Here is a 24,323-nt window from a genome sequence, read left to right on the forward strand (position 1 = left end):
TTGTTTAGCAAAAAATAAAACTCTGAGCTGTAATTAAATACCAGCAAAAGAAAGCTCTATTTGTGGGAAAAAAATGATAAAAATGTCATTTGGGTACAGTGTTGTATGACCGCGCAATTGTCATTCAAAGTGCATCAGCGCTGAAAGCTGAAAATTGGTCTGGGACTGAGGGGGGTTTAAGTGCCCAGTAAGCAAGTGGTTAAAGAAGGACTTCTGTGCAGAGCACAGTGTGTGTGTGTGTGTGTGTGTGTGTGTGTGTGTGTGTGTGTGTGTGTGTGTGTGTGTGTGTGTGTGTGTGTGTGTGTGTGTGTGTGTGTGTGTGTGTGTGTGTGTGGTCAAGTATGAAAAAAATTTAGTTCAATCAATGTAGTAAGCATGTTTTTGTTTGTCTTGAAGTCATGTTAATCTGAAGTTGAGCCTTTGAGTTTGTTTGCTGTTGGAGACCGTTGTTTTGCTGCTGACATGCTATTTAGGTTGAATAAAGTCAGTCTTTTTTAATAAACCTAAGTCGTACATTGCTGCTGACCCCCTGAATATCACATCTTGTGCTAGAACAAGCAAAGGCTTTTCAAAAAAATGATATTTAAAGGAAAAGAGACCCTCTTTAAAGTCAGAAATGGAGCATATATTAGACAACAGCAAATGACTATGGCACAGCAGAATAACATATTCTGAATAAGAGGAACAGCAAAGAAATATAGAGGCCCAGTTAACTACCACGAGAAAAATGACAGTAGCACAGTTAAAGCAAAGAAAAACATTCAAATTTGCTGTTTGGGACTGTCACCATGTTTCTGACAAGCCATTTAACCTGAAATAAATCACGTTTTGCTTAAGAGGCCTGTGGCATGTGATCCTGCTGAACTCCTGAGAACCCATTGACATGTGGTACAGTTAGCTGTAGGAAACAAGCTAACTGTAAATTTGGAAGCCTTTTAGAACTCTTGCACATTGTGTATCTACAGCTGTCCGCCCCCTACTTTGTGAGTCTGTGAAAAACCATTTTCATCTCTGAGTTTTACAGGGATATTTTATAGGTTATTTGGCTTTAAATAAACAGCTACAACTTATGTAAGAGGTTTTGTTTCACCTCTGTGTATCACCTGAGCCCAGTCACTTCACTGGGTATAGGTGATGGTTTATAGCCACTTTAACTAAGGATGAAAGTATGAAAAAAGGCATCTGTTTTGAAGTCAGCCAAACTTGATGTGTCAGGTTCCCAATGGTAGTGAGCCTTGTAGTAGGCCAATTCAGGGTACCTCTTGGTCTATGCCCCAGCCTGCTTCTTCGCCAGGACCCCTGATGGTGGAGATGGAATTGCAGAAGACTGGAACTGGTTTGTGGCCCCGGGTACACCCAGCTGAAAATTCAGAGACCACTTGTGTGTGCAGAGTACAGATGGCAGGAGGCAGAGGAGGAGCTAAACAACAACCGAGGTCAGGGCATGTGGCGGATGGGCAGGCAAAACAGTAGATTAAGCCAGGGTTGGTACAGGGGAAGTCAGACACAGAATTCAAGTAATATGTGGGAAAGCACGAGCACAGAAAAACTAAGTTTCTAAGGCAACACATGTTGCATTGAGCATGTCTGTATATAAAGACACAGATTTGGGGGGGCAAGAAGTGTTATAAGGAAAAGGGATTTCCACAGTAGAGCAGGTGAAGCTCATAGGTGAACACAGAAGTCAGTCATATGTGAGTAGAATCACAGGTATAGAAAAACCACTGCAGCAAGGAGCTGGCTTCCTAAATCAAGACATTAAGTTAGCACTGAACCCTATTGACATTTATTGAACCAATTATGGTCAATGACATCACCCAAAATGCTCCAAGCTGTGCTTATATTACCAAAGTGCTGAGGATCTCTCCTTTAGTGAGGAAAGGTAGCAAGTCATCATAATTGCAGTGTGGGTAAATTAATAAAAAAAATGTAATGTGTGTTTTCTTTCAATTAAAGGACTTTGTCAAGTGAACTGTGTGCTTATTTAATTTTAACTCCTTCTTGAAATGTGTAATAAGGGGTAGTGCACCTCTTATTCGATTACATATGAGAGGGCAGGTATTCAGGGGCTTATTATAAAGGGGTTCCCAGATTCTAAGACCTCCTTCCACAAAACACCACATCACTTTTGAAGCACATGATGTGATAATAAGCCCCTTGTCCCTTTAACATGGGGTCAAGTTGCCTTGAAAGTTGGGAGGGGGGGGGGGCTGCATGCCTGGATAAGGGTCTGGTTTGAATTGTGAGGGGATCCTTTTGCTGTTGCTTTTTTATTGCCACTTTCAAAGGACTACAGCTTACTGTTTCATAACACTAACATAACTCTTTGTAAAAAAAAAAACTCCATCCACAATTGTCCAATAACTTATAATCTCTTCCAATTGCAAAATGTGCATGGAAATGTTCTTTTTTTAAAACATTCTAAAGCAAATTTGATTGCATATTACAACATAGAATTACAGGTCAAACTCAAAGTCATCTGTTTCACTGCCACTAAACTGTACTGCCAGTGTTTTTATTGTACTGTAGAGTTCTTCTGGATGGGCACACAGAACTTAGTGATGATGTAAATAATAAGTGTTGGGCGAACAGTCCAGGCTGAGAAAAAGTTTGGCCCAACATTGCAAACACCCAAATTTGCCGGGCCCTTGTGGGATGTTCGCCCGCCGAGCACCCCACAATGCACTACACACTTCACAGTGCATTCTAGGATCCTAATTGGATGAAGCCTTGCACCTGATCATTGGTCAGATGCAAGGCTTTGCCAATTGGGGCACAGAGCACTGTCAGAGCTCTGATTGGACACAGTGATGATGAATTTCTCCAATCACAGCTCAGTGCTCATTGTTCCACCTCACACTATAAAAGTTTTCTTCCCACAGGAAGCATTTTCAGTGTGCTGGAGTGGAGATAGATAGAGCAGGTTATCAGTTTTCTAATAGTGAGTTAGTGTGTGCACTATTGTGACTTATGCCGCGTACACATGACCGGACTTTCTGGTAGAAAAGGTCAGACGGTCTTCCCGACGGACTTTCGACTGAGTTATGACGGACTTTCGAAGGAGGTACGTCAGACTTCCGGACGAACGGACTTGCCCACACATGAATGGTCTAAAGTCCGTTCGAAAGTCCATTAGTTTTGAATGTGATGACATACGACGAGACTAGAAAAGGAAGTTCAATAGCCAGTAGCCAATAGCTGCCATTGCCTCATATTTGGTCCGTCGGGCCAGCACACAGAAGAATGATTTTCCCGATAGGAATTGAGTCCGTTAGACAGATTTGAAACATGTTCTATTTCTAGGTTATTATTCCTGCTTGGTGTGTCTTCAATGCTCCTTGGCTGCTGGTCTGGCGTGCTATTGGTCTCTCTCCTGATGGAGGAAAAGTTGTTCCCCTATGCTGGCTTTCACCATGGTCTCTTTGAAAGTCGTGTCATACAACATACGTGGTCTGGGTTCCTCAACAAAATGCAGTAAGTTGTGGCTTGAAACAAAATGTCTGGGGGCACATGTACTCTTTTTACAGGAAACACACTTTTGCACTGACTCGGTCTCCCATCTCCCTACTAACTTGTATAAATCATGGTACTTGAGCAACTCCCCATGACCCAAATCTGGGTTGCTATAGCTATTCAAAAACAATGCCCCTTTGTTCCACTAGACCATATGGTGGACACTAATGGTAGGTTTGTGTTTCTTAAAGGTGTTATTTTCCTGAAGCACTTTAGAAAGTCCCTGTAGGCGCACCCTTTGGTCGACTGTTGGAGGCTTTTCCATCCCACTGGTAGAGACTATAGCTATATCTCGGCCACCCATAATGTCTATGCTCGTGGTGATGGACCAGTTTTCCCTTGACTCCTTATCTGGCGCATCTATTGGCTACATAACTATATCGGATCATGCTTCGTTTTTCATTTCCCTGCATCCCCTGGCTTCGGATGTGTGGACATGCAACTGCCATCTGAACGAGGGTATACTGGATGACGCAGTGGCTCAGAACCAGGTTTCCGACACCACCTCCTTATACTTTGCTGAGAAGAAGACGGGTGAAGGGGGAATAGGTTCTATAAGGGAAGGACATAAAGCAGTGGTTCAGGGGGAGCTGATATTTTATAATAGGCATATGTTTCAGCTACTGTAATATTTTTGGAAGATTAAAATCCTTTTTTGTGTTTTGCAAATTTGATTTCACATTCTTTAAAAAAAGAAAAAAACAATTAACCCTACTTGCAGCATACAGTGGTAAAACAGACTTTTGTTTTTAATTGGTAACTGAGGAACACTAAAAAAAAAAAAAAAAAATGAATACAATCAGTGTTCAAGCTAAAAACAAGCAAAAATAAAAGACCTGAGTTATGGACTCAACCAGCCATTACTTACCACAAAGATATACTACATATCAAAATATCATAAAGAGGAAATATATATAAAAAAAAACTGCTTCTAGCATCATATACAAAAATGTAGTGCACACACAATTTAGAACAGAACTTACATAGTTGGGGAGGTTTAAAAAAGACACAAGTCCATCATGTCCAACCTGTGTGTGTTCTTTTATGTTAATAGTACATTGTATATCCTTATATGTTGTGGTCGTTTAATCGCTCATCTAATAGTTTTTGAAATTATCGATGCTCTCCACTGAAACCACCACCTCTGGAAGATAATTCCACATCCTTACCACTCTTAGCCCTTGTACACACGGTCGGACATTCCGACAACAAAATCCATTGGCTTTTGTCCGAAACTGGTGTTGCATACACATGGTCGGACAAAGTTGTCGGAGAATCCGATCGTTCAGAACATGCCGTTATTTCGTTACGATGGGACTACGTTCAGGCTAGTAGCCAATAGCTTTGGTCTTGTAATTTGATCTGAGCATAAGTGGCACTTTGTCTGATCGGAATTCTCTACTAACGATCTGAAAATTTTATAGCCCAGCTCTAAAACTTTGTCGGTCGGATATTCCGATGGAAACAGTCCGATGGAGCCCACACACGGTCGTATTATCCGACAACACGGTCCGATCGGACATTTTCCGTCGGAATGTCTGACCGTGTGTACAAGGGCTAACAGTAAAGAACCCTCTATGCAGTTTAAGGTTAAACCGCTTCTCTTCTAATTTTAGTAATTTACATTAACTTCCTCCTTGTATCCCTATATAGCAGATATATAAACACAATTAAGGGTTGTGGAATAAACCTAATGTGTCACCAATTGACAGACCACAATTCCATGCAGGGCTATGCTGGTATATCTTATTTATCGGTATTCCTATTCTAAATATATTTCACCATATCCATTGTGTCACTCACACATAAGAACTGATCGTATGCACAGTGATCAAGACAGAACCGGATACATACAAAAGGTCATAACATACTCAATGTAGCCATCAATCTAGTATAGTGGATTGATATCCATTTTTACATACAGTATATAGTATGTGTATTCACTTTAGTCTTCGAAAGACATCAATATAGCACCCATCATTGCAATATATATTGGTATCCCTGTTGTGTGCCAAGGATAAATCTTTACCTACAGGAGATCTGAGTTTAAACTTGGTAATCCCATAAGTGTGGTCATATAAATGCATTCTACTAGGTCTAATTGTTTTCCCCACATGGAAGGCTCCAGAGACATGGGTAAACATGTAGACTGCTCCCTCCGTATCACTATCCATGTGTCCCTTGCACTTGGAGAACTTCCCTGTGTACAGGCAAAGGGTTGGCCTCTCTATCATACATGAACAAAAATCTTAGCCCCCATATTTAAACATTCCATCACCATTTATCCTGTGTGTCAATCTCCTCTAGGAACACCTATCACTATGGAGGACATTGTTAAATCTCTAGCAGATAGAGGTTTCCATTTTCTATTCTAGGTAGAGCTTACTGAATCATGGGAAAAAGCTCCAACAGCTTTTATGCCTGTATCAATCTGGTTTATAATGTAGTAGAAAAAGAATATGGAGTAGCACACAATCAAAATCTCTTTAGAGATCAGGCTAAAGTATGTATGTAATACATTTGGCATTTTTCTAACCCTCAATGCTCTTAGTATTGCCATAAAATAAACTCACATGACACATTGCTCTCCAATATGGATAAAGAGATAAGTCTTCCTGATATTCTAACAGTGCTGCACATCTTAAGAAGGAACTGTCTTCATAAGGAAGTTACTAGTTCTGAGTGGAATTCCCTGCTAAAATGCTACAATATCATACTGAGAGAATGCATACACATTTACATAAAGCGCAGTGGTTTGCTCTAATAGCATGCCCCCATACCCTGGGTTATTGTTTAACATATTACGTTTAATATGTGTGTCTTATTTTGCATTGCATTCACATTGTTATAGTATGCACACAGTTCTCATCAAAACCATTCAATTACTTACAAAAATGCTGACTGAACTATGCAAACCACAATCTTTAACACTCTTGTATGACAAGAATAACATTACAAAGCCCTCATTTTTAAATTTAGTTTGTTGGCTGGCTACAGTCAGGTATGAAAGCAATTGATTTCTGTTAATTTACTCAAAACCAGTTTTGAGCAACATTCATTAAATCAATGCCTGAAGCAGTAATTACCTGCTATTAAAATGCTTTTAGAGATAACTGTTTAGCACTTGGCTCTGCATTATTGAGTTATTTCTTTAATGTGCTACCAGAGTTGTCAATTAGTTGTACTGAGCAACGGGTTTCACAGACTACACAAATGAGCAGCAATTGTAAGCTTTTAAAAACTCTTTGTAGCACAGTGCTTTGACCACACATGGTAATTGATTGCATGACTACAACATATTGTACAAAGGCAAATTATTTTCACTTCATTTCCATTCAGATATGAAATGTAAAATCCTGCAGGGCAGACAGGAATGAACTTTTTGAACATCTGAATACCAGATTTGATATTAAATGGTTATCTGCACAATGGTGCAAATGACATTTTGCTTAAGACCTATTTTAGCTTTTACAATTATTTTAAAATGTACATTAGTTAATACTTTCTACGGTTAGTCAATTTAATTTACATTAAAGTAAATGAGTTGACTTGGAAAAGAACCCAATTTGCAGAGTCAGAAAAAAAGATTTGTTGTTTTGTACAATCACATAGGGATCAGCTTTTGGGTTCAATTACCAAACTCTAATGCACCGTACACGCGATCAGAGTCTTCGGCGGAAAAATCTTGGATGGTTTTTCCGACGGAATTCCACTCAAGCTTGGTCTGCATACACAAAAGTTCTCTGAATTTTCGACCGTCAAGAATGCGGTGACGTACAACACTACGACAAGCCAAGAAAATTAAGTTAAATGCTTCCGAGCATGCGTAGGAATTTTGCACGTCAGAATTGCTACAGACGATCGGAATTTCCAATGGGAACTTTTTCCATCGGAAAGATAGAGAACCTGCTCTCAATTCAGCCAGAAAAAGTCAGATGGAGCATACACACAGTTGGAATATCCGACCAAAAGCTCTCATCAGACTTTTGCCGGTGAGATTTCTGATCGTGTGTGCGTGGCATTAGAACCACAATGGGGGGCATACATTTGTGGTTGTGTTTTTTTTACTATACAGTATGAACTTGATAACATTACATTTTAAAGTTCATTAGGTGTTAAGTATATCAGAAATGTCTGCTTGGTAATAAGATAAACAGACTTCTTTCACTGTAATGTGAGTGCAAGGTGACGCTTACTTTAAATTAAACTAGATTAAACTAGTAAAAAGGAAAACTGAGTTTGCACATGTTATCAAGCATATCAAGCAATATTATTAATTTATCTATGCTGATAAACCTTTTGCTGGTTGTTCCCACTGAATGTGATGAAGACGATAACATACAGGTGTAAAAATTGCACTTACAAAGAACATTTCACTTTGTTCACTCTGTCACAGTGACATGTTGCCAGGATTTACTTCAGTGACTCACAATTCACAATTATTAGGAAACTACTGTAATGATTGCAAGCTTCAGGTGCACACATAAAAAAGTTCAACATATAATGTGTACAATATGTTATAGATAATGTGGAGAACAGCAAAAAATCATTACATTACATTATACTGATAACAGTACATCGGTACAATGCAGTGGGTAATAATACAGGTCAGCTTAGATGGTTAATGGTACATTTAAATGAAGGCCACTAAATATACGGTTTAGGAAAATTAATTACAAATATATGTGTTATTAGTTTATTAAAACATTGTTATTTTGTTGTTACATTATTTTCTTCAATCATATCCTTATATTTCCAAAGAATCAAAGTGTTAAACCCACTACTTTTTTTTAACTTGTTCAGATCCACACCAAAGCCAAATGACAGCCACAGCACGTATCTACTTTGCCGGGAGGCCGTCTATTGATGTCCTCTTCTTTCAAAGCTGGCCACTCCCCCCTGAAGGAGGCACACAGGCAATCCCAGCCCCTTACCACGTGATCAGCTGTCAGCCAATGACAGCTGATCACAAACAGAGGATCGGTAATCGTTATCCTCATGTGTCCACAAATACCGCCTGTCAGTGCCACAAATCAGTGCCCACACTGCCCCCCAATCAGTGCCCACAGTAGTAAAAATATAATTTGGGTACAGTGTTGTATAACCTTGCAATGGTCATTCAAATAGTGACAGTGGTCAAAGGTGAAAATTGGTCTGGGCAGGAGGGGGGTTGAGGTGCCCAGTAAGTAAGTGGTTAACAGACTTCCAGATAGGCTGCTGGAACTGCAGCCTGACCTAGTTTTTGATAAAAAAAAACTTGTCTGTTGAACTTAATTGTTTAAATTAACTTAATAATTTACATCATCATCCCATTTAGAAACTATTATATTTTTGCTTTTCATTTGTTAGTGATATGTCCTGTCTTGTTCATTGAAGCAGATAAACTTTAAAATTATATGAAAGGTTCTTCTAGATAGGTAGGTAATTAATTGTGAAGGATTAGGATAATTGTGTTGTACAGTCCCCAGAGTGGCACCATTCTGTAAATACTAGACATTACATTTAAGGAAGAAAGAGGTAAAAAAATGCTTTCTCTAAATGTTTTTTCACTTCAGAAGTAACTCATTTAAATGGCAGTGTCTGGACTTTTTATAAATAAGAAAATTTGATTTTTTCATCCATTGTTAGAAACTATATGGTTTATGCCACATGATCTACAATGTATTTTGTTGCTGTTAACAACTTACCAGCAACCGATTTGCTTCATCTCAACTCACTTACTGGCATGGTATCCCTCTTAATGCCTAAATCAGGGATATGCAATTAGCGGACCTCCAGCTGTTGCAAAACTACAAGTCTCATCATGCCTCCATGCCTCTGGGTATCATGCCTGTGGCTGTCAGAGTGTTGCTATGCCTCATGGGACTTGTAGTTCTGCAACAACTGGAGGTCGACTAATTACATATCCCTGGCCTAAATTATTGAAGTGTCACCATATCACTGCATTCTGTGAGGTTTTGACCAGTGGTGGTTACATTTCTGTCATACTGCCACTGCTGGACCTTTGCCAGAGGTAGAATAACCAGTGTCACATTGTTCTAAATGATAATTATCAACAAAAAGAGAAAATGCAAATGTGCACGCACACACTGAAGAATATATTCTACATGGTTTATAATAACTCAGAACTAGAATGACAAAAAGGCTTCTTAACCGCAGATGGAGGAAACACTATGAATTCAGAATGTAATGATAGCTAGCTTAGATGACATATTCATATTTTCTACCTGGTCTCTCTTACCTTCAAATATTCGCAAAACTTCTTGTTTAATATATTTTTTCAGTTCTTCAAATGGAATATTCTGTGTCTGCAAAGAAATTTATTATGGTTATTTGCATAATTGAAACAAAAGTACAGCATAAAATATAATACATCTTTGTATTTGAGATGGCACAGAGGTGTCTTTAAAAATACTTCTCTATCGAGTGGATTCCTAGATTGTTATTTTCCTTGTCAGGTTTCTGTTCAGTAAAATATTTGGCCATGTGCTGGAGGAGATTCTGTTCTGATGAGTAGGAATGAATCATGAAAAGTTGCATAGCATACCGTAACAGCTTCTAGGTCCCATGTGGACATTAGCCCATTCATCTCTGACTCACACAGTTCCAGTGCTACAGTATGATCTGAATGGAATTTCTTTTTGCAGCTATTGTAGACTAGCAGCAAAGAAATACTTGCACTATATAAGTATGATTTGTCTGCACTCAGTTTTCCGATTATCTCATGACAAAAAGTGACATGTATAGAGATCAATGACCCAAGTATTTCTGCATCTTGTTAGTCAATACTTAAATAAAGGAATGTTATGAAACTGTTTGTGTGTTAAACATTTAGGATTGCAACTGATAATACAAATTTAAAGTTTATATATTGTCACATTTAGTTTATTATATAAAAGCTCATCAATTTCCTATAACTCATATCCTACAGGTGTGCTGTTATCTATAGCACTATTATTGTCTTCCAGGGATACGTGAATATGCCTAGGTTCAGTTTTTGGGATGTTCATTGAAACTATTACAATGTCAGAAATTTGCAACCATTATTATTTCACAGGAAACAAGCCAGAAATATTGCATAAACTCAATGCACCTCATGTAAGTAGGTTTATTAGACCACAGTTTATGAGGGAATCTCCAGACAGGTTTTAACCAATAAATCTAAATTAGAGTGTATTTTCTTACAAAATAGGACAAAAGAATTGTTCCGCTCATGCACACTATGTGAGGTGGTTTAATAGGTTGCAGTTTCACAGTGAGAAAACAGAAAGGTTTTTAATTAGGAAATAAGAAAGAGTTTCACAGAAAAAAAGCAAGATTCCCTATTTTTAAAAGGTATAATAAGCCCCTTACCTGCAGACCCCAAAAACACAATGGTTGTAAGAGGCCCCTGTCCATATCAACCTGGGGACAATGTGCTTTGCCAAGGGGTACCCCCTGGCAAGGAACTCTCCCTTGCTGAGCAGATGTGGGTTTGGTGCTTATTTTAGGGGAGTGGGAGGAGGGGCATTTCTTTGTTTTTTGCATGGGGTTCCACCTTAAAATACATAGTAATACAACAGACCCTCTTATGCCATCTTTAACGTGGGGAGTATTTTTTTTGTCATTCTTGCTACAGGAAATATTACAAGCTAAAGTGATATTTTAGAAAATGAAAAAAAAAAATGATTGTCTCATCCTAAGGAGCAGCACCAAACTACAACATTCACAATTTATGTTTATTTGTTTATTTTATATTTGTCCCTTTTCTGCACAGCTCTTTATTTGTGTGGGCAATGGCATTAGGGATGGGTGAACAGTTCGGCCTGAGCATAAGTTCGGGCCGGTGTTCGGGGCAAATTCAAAAGCCTCCGGAACACCGTTAAAGTCTATAGGACATTATCAAATTTCAATAGTGTTCATTTTAAAGGCTTATATGCAAGTTATTGTCATAAAAGGTGTTTGGGGACCTGGGCCCTGCCCCAGGGGACATGTATCAATGACATTTTTTTTAAACACCCGTTTTTTCGGGAGCAGTGATATTAATAATGCTTACAGTGAAACAATAAAAGTGAAATATTCCTTTAAATTTCTACCTGGGAGGTGTCTATAGTATGCCTGTAAAGTGCCGCATTTTTCCAGTGTTTAGCACAGTCCCTGCACAAAATGACATTTCTAAAAGGAAAAAAAGTAATTTAAAAGTAATAGCGGCTATAGTAAATTGTCTATGGGAGAAATCAAAAGTGCTAATTTTAAGGGTTACTGTGCAAGTTATTGTCATAAAAAGTGTTTGGGGACCCGGATCCTGCCCCAAGGGACATGTATCAATGCAAAAAAAAGTTTTAAAAACGCTTGTTTTTTCAGGAGCAGTGATTTTAATAATGCTTAAAGTGAAACAATAAAAGTGAAATATTCCTTTAAATTTCGTACCTGGGGGGTGTCTATAGTATGTCTGTAAAGTGGCGCATTTTTCTCGTGTTTAGAACAGTCCCTGCACAAAATGACATTTCTAAAGGAAAAAAAGTAATTTAAAAGTAATAGCGGCTATAGTGAATTATCACGTCTTGGTAATACAGATAAAAGCCAAGAAAAAAATGGTATGGGATCCCCCCAGTCCATTACCAGGCCCTTTGAGTCTGGTATGAATATTTAGGGGATCCTCGAACCAAAATGTAAAAAAAAATTGTGCGTGGAGGTCCCCCCAAATTCCTAGGCATTCATACATTCATGGCAAATGGGGCACATCAGAGCACATGGGGCACATTAGTGTACATGGGGCACATCAGGGTACATGGGGCACATTTAGGGCACATGGGGCACATCAGAGCACATGGGACACATCAAGACACATCAGGGCACATGGGGTACATCAAGGTACATTCAGGGCACATGGGCAACATTCAGGGCACATCAGAGTACATGGGGACATCAGGGCACATGCAGGGCACATGGGGCACATCAGGGCAAAGTGTTTACTTGACGTTTTCTTCAAATGCAGAGTAGCGCAGGAAGCGTCTGTAATAAGTTCTCTCTCATGTCACGCAGCGCTGCTCCCCGGGGGGTCCCTCCTCTCTTCTCCTCCATCCCAGATGATGTCACAAGCAAATGGGGATGGGCGAGAAGAGAGGAGGGGCCGCCGGGGAGTAGTGCTCAGGGACATGAGAGAGAACTTATTACAGACACTTCCTGCCATGGGCGGAGACCAGAACCGTGCAAGAGGCCACCCTCAACAGTCTGACTCCGCTGCAAGGTATGTGACAGTACAATCCAGCCAGAATGGAGTCCGACAGGGGGGCCTCACCTTTGGAAGCCTTGTGTCAACAGATCTCCGCCCTTACCCAGGCAGTCCAGGGCCTGCAAGATGGTTATCATCAACTTGAGCAGAGAGTGGAGTCATTAACACCAAGCACCGCTGCTTCCCAAGGGGCCACAGCATCCCGGTCTTCCAGTCCGGCAACTTCAGCATCTGCACCTGCAGTAGTGGTGCCACCCACGAGCCTCGAGTTTCCACTCCAGAGAGGTTTTCCGGAGATCGCAGCAAATTCCGTGCCTTCAGAAATGCGTGCCAATTATATTTTCTGCTACAGCCTCGTACCTTCTCCTTGGAGAGCACAAAGGTGGGATTCATCGTCTCCTTACTTCAGGGGGAACCCCAAACCTGGGCTCACCGCTTATTAGAACAGGCCAGTCCTCTGCTTGATACTATGGACTCTTTCTTGAATGAGATGGCTAAGTTGTATGATGACCCTCAGCGTGCCACAACTGCTGAGGCCAGTCGCCATGCTCTGCAGCAGGGTCGCAGACCCGTAGAGGATTACGTAACGGACTTCAGGTGGTGTAGTTCTGATACTCAGTGGAATGACGCCTCCCTATGTTACCAGTTCCGCATTGGACTTTCCGAGCCTCTAAAAGATGAGTTGGCCCGTATCGAAGTTCCCAGTTCTTTGGAGGACCTAATACAAGTATCAATTCAAATCGATCGTCGCCTCAGGGAACGGAGATCTGAGAGAATCGGCCAGATCCGTCCCACATGGATGTTACCTAAGGTCCCAAATCATCCTCCCATTCCTACACCTGCTACCACTTCTGAAGCTCCAGAGCCAATGCAAATAGGCTTGCTTCGTTCACCGTTATCTCCGGAAGAAAAGCAACGCCGACGCCAGAACAATCTCTGTCTCTATTGTGGAGAAGCTGGTAAATTATGCAAATACGTGTCCAAAAAATATCCGTAAGTTCAAAACCTCATCTCTTGAACTCAATACATTACCTTTGACAAAAACGATTCACATTGCTGTTCCCCTTTCCATACAGCTTCCAGAAGGAACACTCCAGGTTCAAGCTAAAGTTGATTCTGGCGCCTGTAGCTGCTTCATTGATCATGCTCTTGTTCTTCAACACAATATTCCATTGATACCCAAGCAACGTCAACTCTCCATACGGTTAGCGGATGGATCAAACATCAGATCTGGCCCCATTACCCATGAGACTCAACCGTTATCCGCCAACATACTATCCGATCATCAAGAACTACTCCGCCTTGATGTCATTTCTTCACCTCTATTTCCAATCATTTTGGGAATGCCCTGGTTACAAGCCCATAATCCCCAAATAAACTGGGTGACTGGTGAGGTGGTTTTTCAGTCCGCTTACTGCCTTCAGAATTGCCTCAAGATCTCACACCATCTGGTCCCAGTCATTGCCTGCTCAGGCCCTACATCTGAGACCCAGAGACTGGTCCCAGCCACATATCATAGTTTCCTAGACGTTTTTGACAAACGAAAGGCTGACACTCTTCCTCCTCATCGGGTTTACGATTGCGCAATTGAATTATTGCCAGGAGCCGAAATTCCTTTCGGAAGGATATTTCCCTTATCGGAACCTGAACTTCTGGTCCTCAAAGAATATATCGATGAGAATCTCAAGAAAGGATTTATCCGACATTCCTCTTCTCCAGCTGGTGCCGGAATATTCTTCGTCGAAAAGAAGGATCATTCGCTTCGCCCGTCTGTCGACTACAGGGATTTGAATAAGATGACGATTAAAAATCGCTATTCCCTTCCATTGATCCCGGAATTATTCCAGAGACTTCGGTCGGCGAGAATATTTACAAAGCTGGATTTATGAAGGGCCTATAATTTGATCAGAATCCGTGAAGGGGACGAATGGAAAACAGCTTTTCGGACACGCTTTGGCCACTTTGAGTATCTGGTCATGCCATTCGGACTCTGCAACACACCAGCTACTTTTCAACATTTTGTTAATGATATTTTCAGGGACTTTTTGGATTTGTTCGTAATTGTTTATTTGGATGATATCTTGGTATTTTCAAACTCTCTAGAAGCCCATCGTGACCATGTAAAACAGGTTCTTCTCAGTCTAAGGCAAAATGGACTAAAGCCGAGAAATGTGAGTTCGAACGTAAGACCATTCACTTCCTCGGCCTGGTGATATCAACTGAGGGAGTGGAAATGGATCCTCAGAAGGTTTCAGCCATTTTGTCCTGGCCACCTCCAACTGACAAAAAAGGGGTGCAACGTTTCATTGGATTCTCTAATTTCTATAGAAAGTTTATCAACAATTTCTCCAGTGTTATAGCACCTATCACACAACTCACCAGCAAACAAAGTCGGTTTCAATGGACTGTTGCAGCTCAAGCTGCATTTGATAAATTAAAAGGACTATTCACATCTGCCCCAATACTTAAACATCCTGACCCTGCTCTGCCTTACACTCTGGAAGTGGATGCCTCAGAGAATGCTGTAGGAGCCATTCTGTCCCAATGCCAAAGGCCTAAGTCATTAATGCACCCTGTAGCTTTCTTTTCCAAAAAACTAGGTGCGTCGGAAAGGAACTATGATGTGGGAGATCGGGAACTTCTGGCAATCAAATCGGCCTTAGAAGAATGGTGGTACCTCCTGGAAGGGGCAACACACCCAATATTGATCTTCACAGATCATAAAAATTTGGAATACCTCAGAACGGCCAAACGCCTCAGGCCCCCGGCAAGCGAGATGGGCTCTTTTTTTCTCCCGCTTTAGTTTCCATATAACTTACAGACCAGGATCCAAAAACAGTAAACCTGATGCGTTATCCCGTATGTTCACAGAAACTGAAGTCTCATCCCCTCCGGACACTATTCTGCAAGCTGGAAATTTTTTACTAACACAATCTAGTTTTCTATCACAGGTTCGTCAGTCGTCCCGAGGAGCATCAGTCTCTCCAGATACTAACCTCCAAGAGAAGGATGGTCTCTTTTGGCAAGGAGACAAACTCTTCATCCCTCAAAATCTCTGCACTTCTGTTCTACAGGCTTGCCATGACTATCCCCTGGCAGGTCACTTTGGGGGTCACAAGACAATGAATTTAGTTCAAAGACACTTCTGGTGGCCAAATCTTGCAAAGGACTGTAGGAACTATGTCAACTCTTGTCCAACCTGCCTCTGGAATAAAAATAGCAAAAATAAAGCCTGGGGATTGTTGAGACCATTACCCATCCCTGAAAGACCATGGGATAAAATCGCAATGGACTTTACTGTTGAGCTCCCTCCATCTGAAGGGTTCTCTTCTATCTTTGTGGTTTTCTAAAATGGCACACTTCATTCCCATGAAGGGAACTCCATCTGCAACTGAGACAGCCAGAATATTCATTAAAGAAGTTGTTAGGCTCCATGGAATTCCCAGTAATATTGTCTCTGACCGTGGAGTTCAGTTCACGTCAAAATTCTGGAGGTCGTTGTGTGAAGCTCTAGGTATCAAACAAAATTTTTCCTCAGCCTATCATCCCCAAACGAACGGGCAGACAGAACGTACTAATCAGATGTTGGAGCAGTACTTACGTTGTTTCACTTCCTTTTCCCAGGAGGATTGGGCCTCATTATTACCCTTGGCAGAAACCATTTCCAAGGCACAGGAAGACAATAAAAGATTTTTCGACAAGAAAAGAAGGGGGGAATGGACTTATGCCTCGTACACACGATCAGACTTTTCAACATCAAAAGTCTGACGGAATGATTCCGGCAGACTATTCGAACGTGTGTGGGCTGCAGCGGACTTTTGATTTGCAAAAGTCAGACAGACTTTAGAAATGGAACATGTTTCAAATTTTTCCGACAGAACTCTGCCGGACCCAGTTTCTACTGAGAAATCCACTCGTGTGTGTGCTAGTCCGACGGACAAAAACCGACGCTAGGGCAGCTATTGGCTACTGGCTATGAACTTCCTTATTCTAGTCCAGTCGTACGTCATCATGTTCGAATCCGTCGGACTTTGGTGTGATTGTGTGTGGCCAAGTCCGTTCATTCGGAAAGTCCATCAGAACTCTGTCAGAACTCCGTCGAAAGTCTGTCAGACTTAGTCCCTCGAAAAGTCTGGTCGTGTGTACGCGGCATTAAAGGTCGGTGATCGTGCATGGCTTTCAACCGCAAACCTGAAACTGGCATGTCCCTCTAAAAAATTGGGACCCAGATATTTGGGACCTTTTCCAATTAAAAAGAAAATCAATCCAGTGGCCTATGAACTTGAACTTCCCGGCTCATTCAAGATCCAACCTGTATTCCATGCTTTTTTACTCAAGCCTGATGTACCCAATTCCATTCCAGATCGGGAGATAGGCCCTCCAGAAGCTGTGTTGGTAGATGGAGAGGAGGAGTTCGAGATCAAAGCCATTTTGGATTACAGGAAACGTCAAGGACAAAACCAATACTTGATCAAATGGAAAGGCTTTGGTCCTGAAGAGAATTCCTGGGAACCCGAAGCGAACCTTCATGCCCAGAGGCTCATACGGGCTTTTCATCGCTCTAAAAGTTTGGTTCAAAGAGGCACCCGGAGGCTGCCCTTAAGGGGGGGGCGCTGTCAGGGAACTCACCATGTGAATGTCCATCCCCGTGTAGCAGCGGTTCACCTTCGTTCTAGGCACCATGCGCGGTGTCCCCGTCAGAGGCGTACGAGTTCCGGAATGAACGGACGCAGGCCAATCCGAACACGTGGACGCACGCCAAACCGAACACGCGGACGCACCCACGCAAACCGAACGTATGTACGTACTCTCGCACGCACGGCCACTTCCACCAATCCTGGCACATCTCTCCCTATATAAACGGGATCCTGGCCTGATACCAGTGCTGGATCGTCTTTAGCTATTCCTGAGACACCTGATCGTTGTTGGTTCCTGTGTCCTTGTTCCTGATTACCCGACACGTTCGCCTATTCCTTTGGATACTCCTTGTTTCTATTTCTTGGACTATTACTGACCTCGGCTTGGACTTACTACTTCGGCTTGCTTCCTGATTTTGTACCTCACTGCCAGCACGTTACCAGACCCTTGCTCGTCCTTGACTACGCACCTGCCTTTCGTTCCTGTACCTCGTTGCCAGCCAGTTGCCGACCTTGCTTGTTCCAGACGTGCAGTGTTTCCTTTACGCCTGCTTGGCTTCCGCTGTATTCCTCCGTGATCGACCTACACCTCTTCCTCCATGAGAACCCAGCATCTCCAGGCCTTCAACTTCAATCTGCAGGCACCTGCACCCTTTCCCTGTCTTCACGCTCCCTGTTCCCACCTCCAGGGATGTGGAGACCGGAACCGTGCAAGAGGCCACCCTCAACAGTCTGACTCTGCTGCAAGGTACGTGACAGCCATGTTAAACTTCCAGTGACCAGTAAGAGAGAGTGAGAGCGATAACACCAAATTGAACACACCTGCTTTTCTGTTCTTGGATGGAAAAATGACTAATTGGGCCCAATTTGGACATTTTCACTTAGGAGTGTACTCACTTTTGTTGCCTGTGGATGGTTTAGACATTAATGACTATGTGTTGAGTTATTTTGAGGGGACAGCAAATTTACACTGTTATACAAGTTGTACACTCACTACTTTACATAGTAGCAAAGTGTAATTTCTTCAGTGTTATTACATGAAAAGCTATAATAAAATATTTACAAAAATGTGAGGTGTGTACTCACTTTTGTGAGATATTGTACTTATATTTAATTTGGTGTCAGAAATCAGCTAATCATATAAAAAAGATTTGACTTACCAGCAATATCTCCATAAACCCATATCTTGTCCGCAATTGGGACAATTTTTGTCAAATATAAAAATATCTCCATACTAGTGCACAATAGAACCTTAACATAATTTAGCACCAAACTAACCGTTATTCCTGGAGGTCCAGGTGGTCCTGGATGACCATCATTTCCTGGTTGTCCAGGGTAGCCCCTATCTCCAGGTTGTCCATGTGGCCCAGTGGGTCCCATATCTCCCTTCTCTCCTGGTAGACCTGTTTTTCCTCTTGGACCTTGATCTCCTGTTATACCAGGATCTCCCTTAAAAAGCATTGTAGATTAGAAAAAATATGATTAGTTACTACATAACACAATATATCAAAGATAATACACTAAGGAAAACAAAGATAAATAAACATGTTACAAAATAAAATGATATTGATCCTTGAGCTATAAAGATTAAAAAGAGCAATGTATTCTCGAAATATAGGCTGCTAAAATGATACTACAGTAAACTGAACTGTGGAACCTCTTCTGCCTGTTCTGTGATAAAAGATTAATCACTGTATATGTCTTATAGTAATTCAATAGAAAGCTAAAAGAAAACAATGGAAACATATATAGCTATTAAATAGTGTTGTGTACAATTCATTGCTTAAAGCTGCAATCCTGCAAATGCTATTTATTTTTGTGACAGAGTTTGAGATGGGAATTCATCTATTCTTGAGCAACACATTCATATAATTACGGGAACAGCTGGTTTCCAGGATGTTTACAGGTGCACTGCTGTTCCTGACAGTTATTGTTGGATTTTCAAAGATTACACCTGCAGTATTCTAACAGGACAGTTCAATAGCATTGATACTCTAGGATCTTATTGACCAACATCATCTATAATATTGGGCAAACATTTTTACTAGGAATTACATTGGAAAACGTAATGTAATCAAGAAGTTTATGATTTATTAGTCACAATAGGTTCAATTCACAAACCTAAAACAGCTAGATAACAATCTTTCTTTTAAAGTGGTAGTTATTTTTGGTTGAGTCAATGAGATTAAAAATAACAGTCACATGCTTCATGATAAGGATCCTTGTCCTGATGTTTGTGACATCATAATCCACAGGGTGAGGGGATCGTATTGGCAACCAGCCTCTGACACAGCCATCAGGGATCGGTGAAACAGGTCAGGCCAGCATGGCCCATCTCTGGACTACATGCTTTTGACCCATATATGGTTTTACATATTTTGCAAGACTGCTGTTTTCAAAAACAAGGGAGGAACTTCCCCCCGAGATCCAGGACCTGTGGACTTGATCACAAGCTGATAAGTATCAATACATTTACCATTCTTGAGAAAGGACTATTACTTTCTGGAAAGGATTACCTTTTCACTTTACTGTTTTATTTGGGGTGTGAGAGTGAGTCTTCATAAGGACTCTGATTGGTACAGTGAGAAAGAGGTCAAGGAGGACTATGATCATATGGTTCCAGTGAGCCATACAGCACTTTATTGGACACTTATATTCATTACCATTCCACTTACACACCTCCTCTTGACCACTGTTACCCAGCAATGATCCCCCATTTCTTCACAACCACCTTCCACACCTTCCACCCTAATACAATCATCTACCGTATATACTCGAGTATAGGCCGACCCGAATATAAGCCGAGGCCCCCAATTTACCCCCAAAAAAACTGGCAAACTTATTGACTCGTGTATAAGCCGAGGGTGAGACATGCCTGTCCATCCCTGTGTGTGTGTCCGTCCATCCCTGTGTGTCCGTCCATCCCTGTGTGTCCGTCCATCCATCCCTGTGTGTGTGTGTGTCCATCCATCCATCCATCCCTGTGTGTGTGTGTCTCCATCCATCCATCCATCCATCCCTGTGTGTGTGTGTCTCCATCCATCCATCCCTGTGTGTGTCTCCATCCATCCACCCATCCCTGTGTGTGTCTCCATCCATCCACCCATCCCTGTGTGTGTGTGTGTGTGTGTGTGTGTGTGTGTGTGTGTGTGTCCAGCCTACCTTTGTCCCGAGCCTCCGTCCCGTGCCTTGCCTCCTTGCCTCCGTTCCGTCCCGTGCCGTGCCGTGCCTTGCCGTCGTGCCTTGCCTTGCCTCCGTCCCGTCCCGTGCCGTGCCGTGCCGTGCCTTGCCTTGCCTTGCCTCCGTCCCGTGCCCTCTTCGGCGGCCATTGTAAAATTCAAAAGCCGCGCCTCCTCCTTCGCCTGTGATAGGCGGAACACTGAATTTCCCAGCAGCCTGTGTTCCGCCTATCACTGACATCGTATCATCCTCGTCCGTAGTACGAGGATGATACGATGTCCGTGATAGGCGGAACACAGGCTGCTGGGAAATTCAGTGTTCCGCCTATCACAGGCGAAGGCGGAGCCGGAGGCGCGGCTTTTGAATCGTAGAATGGCCGCTGTCTGTCTGCTCGACACGCTGATCGAGCGGGCAGACAGCGATGACTCGAGTATAAGCCGAGGGGGGCACTTTCAGCCTCAAAAAAGAGGCTGAAAATCTCGGCTTATACTCGAGTATATACGGTACTTGTCTACAGTTTTTCCAATGCAGATCAGGAGAACCCTTGATCTCATCTCATAGCTTCTACATTTGTGGTTTGACTTCATTCATCCTCCCTTTTTGAATATCAGTTCAACCTTGATTTATCACTTGAGTCACTCTTCATAGGTTGTTTGGACCTGGGGCTATCATTCCAGACTTATTACAGCATTTTTACAACTCCTGCAACTTGGGTGGAATCACACCACCTGTTCAGAGATGGTCCTTTTGTTTTTTATAGCTTAAATGCTAATGTATGTATGATATTTTCTGATGTCTTTTTCTTAATCTTGACACCAATAAATCTTTTTTTACGAATCATGTTTGTAAGTTCCATAGATATATGCTACCACAGGGTTGGTTGAGCTGTTACATGTTTTTATTTCAAGTTTGTCATTCAATCTCTATACTGTTAGCTCCCATCCTCTCCTTCTCCCGCTTTTTTCATTTTGTAATTTTTACTCTAAAGTTTTTGAGGGTATCCAATCCCCATATGTTAGCATTGCTTCCACCCTTTTGACATATTAATTAGGTAGGTGGCACCTTAAGGGTATATTTTAGTGTATCTAAAGTAGAACAGTACTAAATAACAGAAAATGCACTGGTCATGAAGGGGGTAAAGTCTTCCATAGCTCAAGTGTTTAAATGTATGAAACATATTTGACCAGCCCCAGAAATAGCCTAATGACATATATTTTTTCCCACACTCGCACTGAATGAATGTACATGCAGTTTCACTGGGCAAATTAGTATGCACGTTTATTTTATAAATACACCCTTTTGCATGATACCATGACTGCTTCTGTTTACATTACACTGGCTTTAGGCCCCTTGTCATGGTCAGGAGCGAGGCCGAGATGCTGAGAGGGCTCCCCTTGCGGCCGAGTACAGTACAACCCTGAAGTTGACACAGGGATGCAGTGCCCACAGTAGCACAGGTTGCCAGGTAGCAGCAGCAGAGGTCAGGTACCGGGTAAGCAAGTCTCTAAGGGCAACCGTGCTAGGAAGTCCGAGAGTGGGCAGCAGAAGTCCAGAGAGTGGTCAAGACAAGCCGGGATCGGGTGCAGGAAGCAGACCAGGAACGTCAGGTACAAGCCAGGAGTCAGAGCCAGGAGAATAACAGGAGTAGGTCAAGCAAGCCGGGTCGGTACACAGGAGGTCGGATAACAGGAAACACGGGTACAGGTTCACAGGAGAGCTGACGATAATCCAGCGATGCGGCACTGTCAGGCGAACGTTTAAATAGGCGAGGTACCCAGGTCACGTCGTGAGCGCGTCGGGGCGATCGTACGGCTACATCGAGTACGTCGTGTATTCGTAACATCACCGCGTATGCCCGCCTGGTTAGACGTAGCGTCGGTCGTTCGTCTTGAAACTACTTTGCGCTTCCGTAGGCGCTGACGCACGCTAACACGAGCGTACCTCGTGAGATTGCGCCTATTTCCCTGACACCCCTTTCACACAGATGGACTGTTCAGGTCTGCCTGTCAGTTTTTTAGGCGGACCTGAACGGACGCTCCATGCAGGTCTATGGAGTGACTGATGTCTGCTGACATCCAATCCACTAAAATCAGACGTATGGCGATACGTTTGCATCCATCCTGGCGGACTGGATTGGATGAGATCTGCTGAAAACGGACATGATGTCCGTTTTCGTCCAATCCCTCCATAGGAATTAGCGGTGCTCTGACAGGCCCCTCCCCATTCAGTGAGACGGACCTGTCATCCGCCGGGTCAGTAGAGATCCACGGAGAGATCTCCTGCTGAGCTGGCAAACTCTGCTGAGCGGCACAGCTGCACCAGATTTTGTACTCTTCCATTTTAGTAAATCAACCCCATTGCATCTGCTAATTTGAAGAACATAACACCTGCAGACTTCCCTACCCCATTTGTGTCTTTATGGTCTTGTCGGCAACCGGAAGTTTATTATAAATTGCATATATAATGGCCAAAATCAGTCAGGGGTCTGGGGTATTTTTATGTGAAAAGGGTGGAAGTTGAAAGCACTATGATTTCAGATTTAATACTGCTTTTATTACTTGCTGTACAGATTAAAAAGGGATCTGCATTACATTGTCACAAGTGTGAACTGTATACTAACTACTGATTGCTTCTGAAAAAGGGTTTCTTTCTTTTTCTCGTTTTTTGATGTACCCACAACTTCTGATTGCTTCTGAAAAAGGGTTTCTTTCTTTTTCTCGTTTTTTGATGTACCCACTTGGAATGTCAATGTTTTCAAATAAAAATATAAAATTATATAAAAAAACTTAAGATGAAAAAAGACTGTAGAGACACACATGGTAGGAGAAGCATATGGGTTTAGCAGGGCAGCATAAGATAGCTCTGGCCTCCACAGTTCTTGCATTGTTTTATGTTAGAGAGAGCTTGCTATAAATGTAATATAATACTTGCAACTGTAATTAGTTAGCTGTCCATGCCCTCACCACAGGTTTGCTTTAAAGTTCAATGGAGGACAAACTATCATATCCATTTTTCCTTGACAGTTAAATTGGAGGCCTTTTCCTGTAACTATAATATTACAATTATTCCGCTGGGGTTTCAATCGCCATGTTTTTACAGCCTGCATGGAATGTTCTCAACATGCACAATGAACATTCATATTTCTGATTAAAAATATATTGTTTCTTAATTTTTTCAGATATCAAATGTTTTCCCAAGATGCATTTTATTGTTGCTATCCTGTACACGATTAATCCACCTGCACACTTGTGCTGCGTACACATGATCGGATTTTCCGTCAGAAAAAACTTGGATGGTTTTTCGGATGGAATTCTGCTCAAGCTTGGCTTGCATACACACAGTCACACAAAAGTTCTCTGAACTTTCGACCGTCAAGAACGGGGTGATGTGGAACACTACGACGAGCCGAGAAAATTAAGTTAAATGCTTTAGAGCATGGGTCAAATTGTTTCTGAGCATGCGTAGGAATTTTTCTGACTGAAAAATTGAGAACCTGCTCTCAATCTTTTGCTGGCAGGAATTCCGCCAGCAAAATTCCGATGGAGCATACACACGGTCAGAATTTCCGACCAAAAGCTCACATCGTACTTTTGCTGGCAGAATTTCCAATCCTGTGTACGGGGCATAACACATTTAACTCCTCTAGTCATAAAACATTTTTTTCTTTTTAGTCTTATGCCGCGTACACACGTATCAGACTATTCGGCGGACTTAGTCTGGCGGACAAACCGCCGGACTGTCCGCCGGACTGTCCGAACGAGCTACCTGCCCACACACTG

General features: G+C 42.1%; 1 protein-coding gene across 3 annotated transcripts in view; it reads right to left on the bottom strand.

Moving 5' to 3' along the window:
- The window catches only part of COL19A1 (collagen type XIX alpha 1 chain), a 1,105,372-nt gene that overhangs the window by 53,567 nt on the left and 1,027,482 nt on the right, over positions 1–24,323 (bottom strand). For all 3 annotated transcript variants that reach the window (XM_077487416.1, XM_077487415.1, XM_077487417.1), the window contains exons 48-49: positions 18,643–18,813; positions 9,755–9,821 (exon numbers count right to left, since the gene is read on the bottom strand). In XM_077487416.1, coding sequence (XP_077343542.1) covers positions 9,755–9,821; positions 18,643–18,813 — 238 coding nt within the window. The remainder of the gene's footprint in view (positions 1–9,754; positions 9,822–18,642; positions 18,814–24,323) is intronic.

This window comes from Lithobates pipiens, unplaced genomic scaffold, assembly GCF_037356315.1.
Source record: "Lithobates pipiens isolate NorthernLeopardFrog02 unplaced genomic scaffold, aLitPip1_a1.2 Scaffold_18, whole genome shotgun sequence".
In the NCBI taxonomy this organism is placed as follows: Eukaryota; Metazoa; Chordata; class Amphibia; order Anura; family Ranidae; genus Lithobates; species Lithobates pipiens.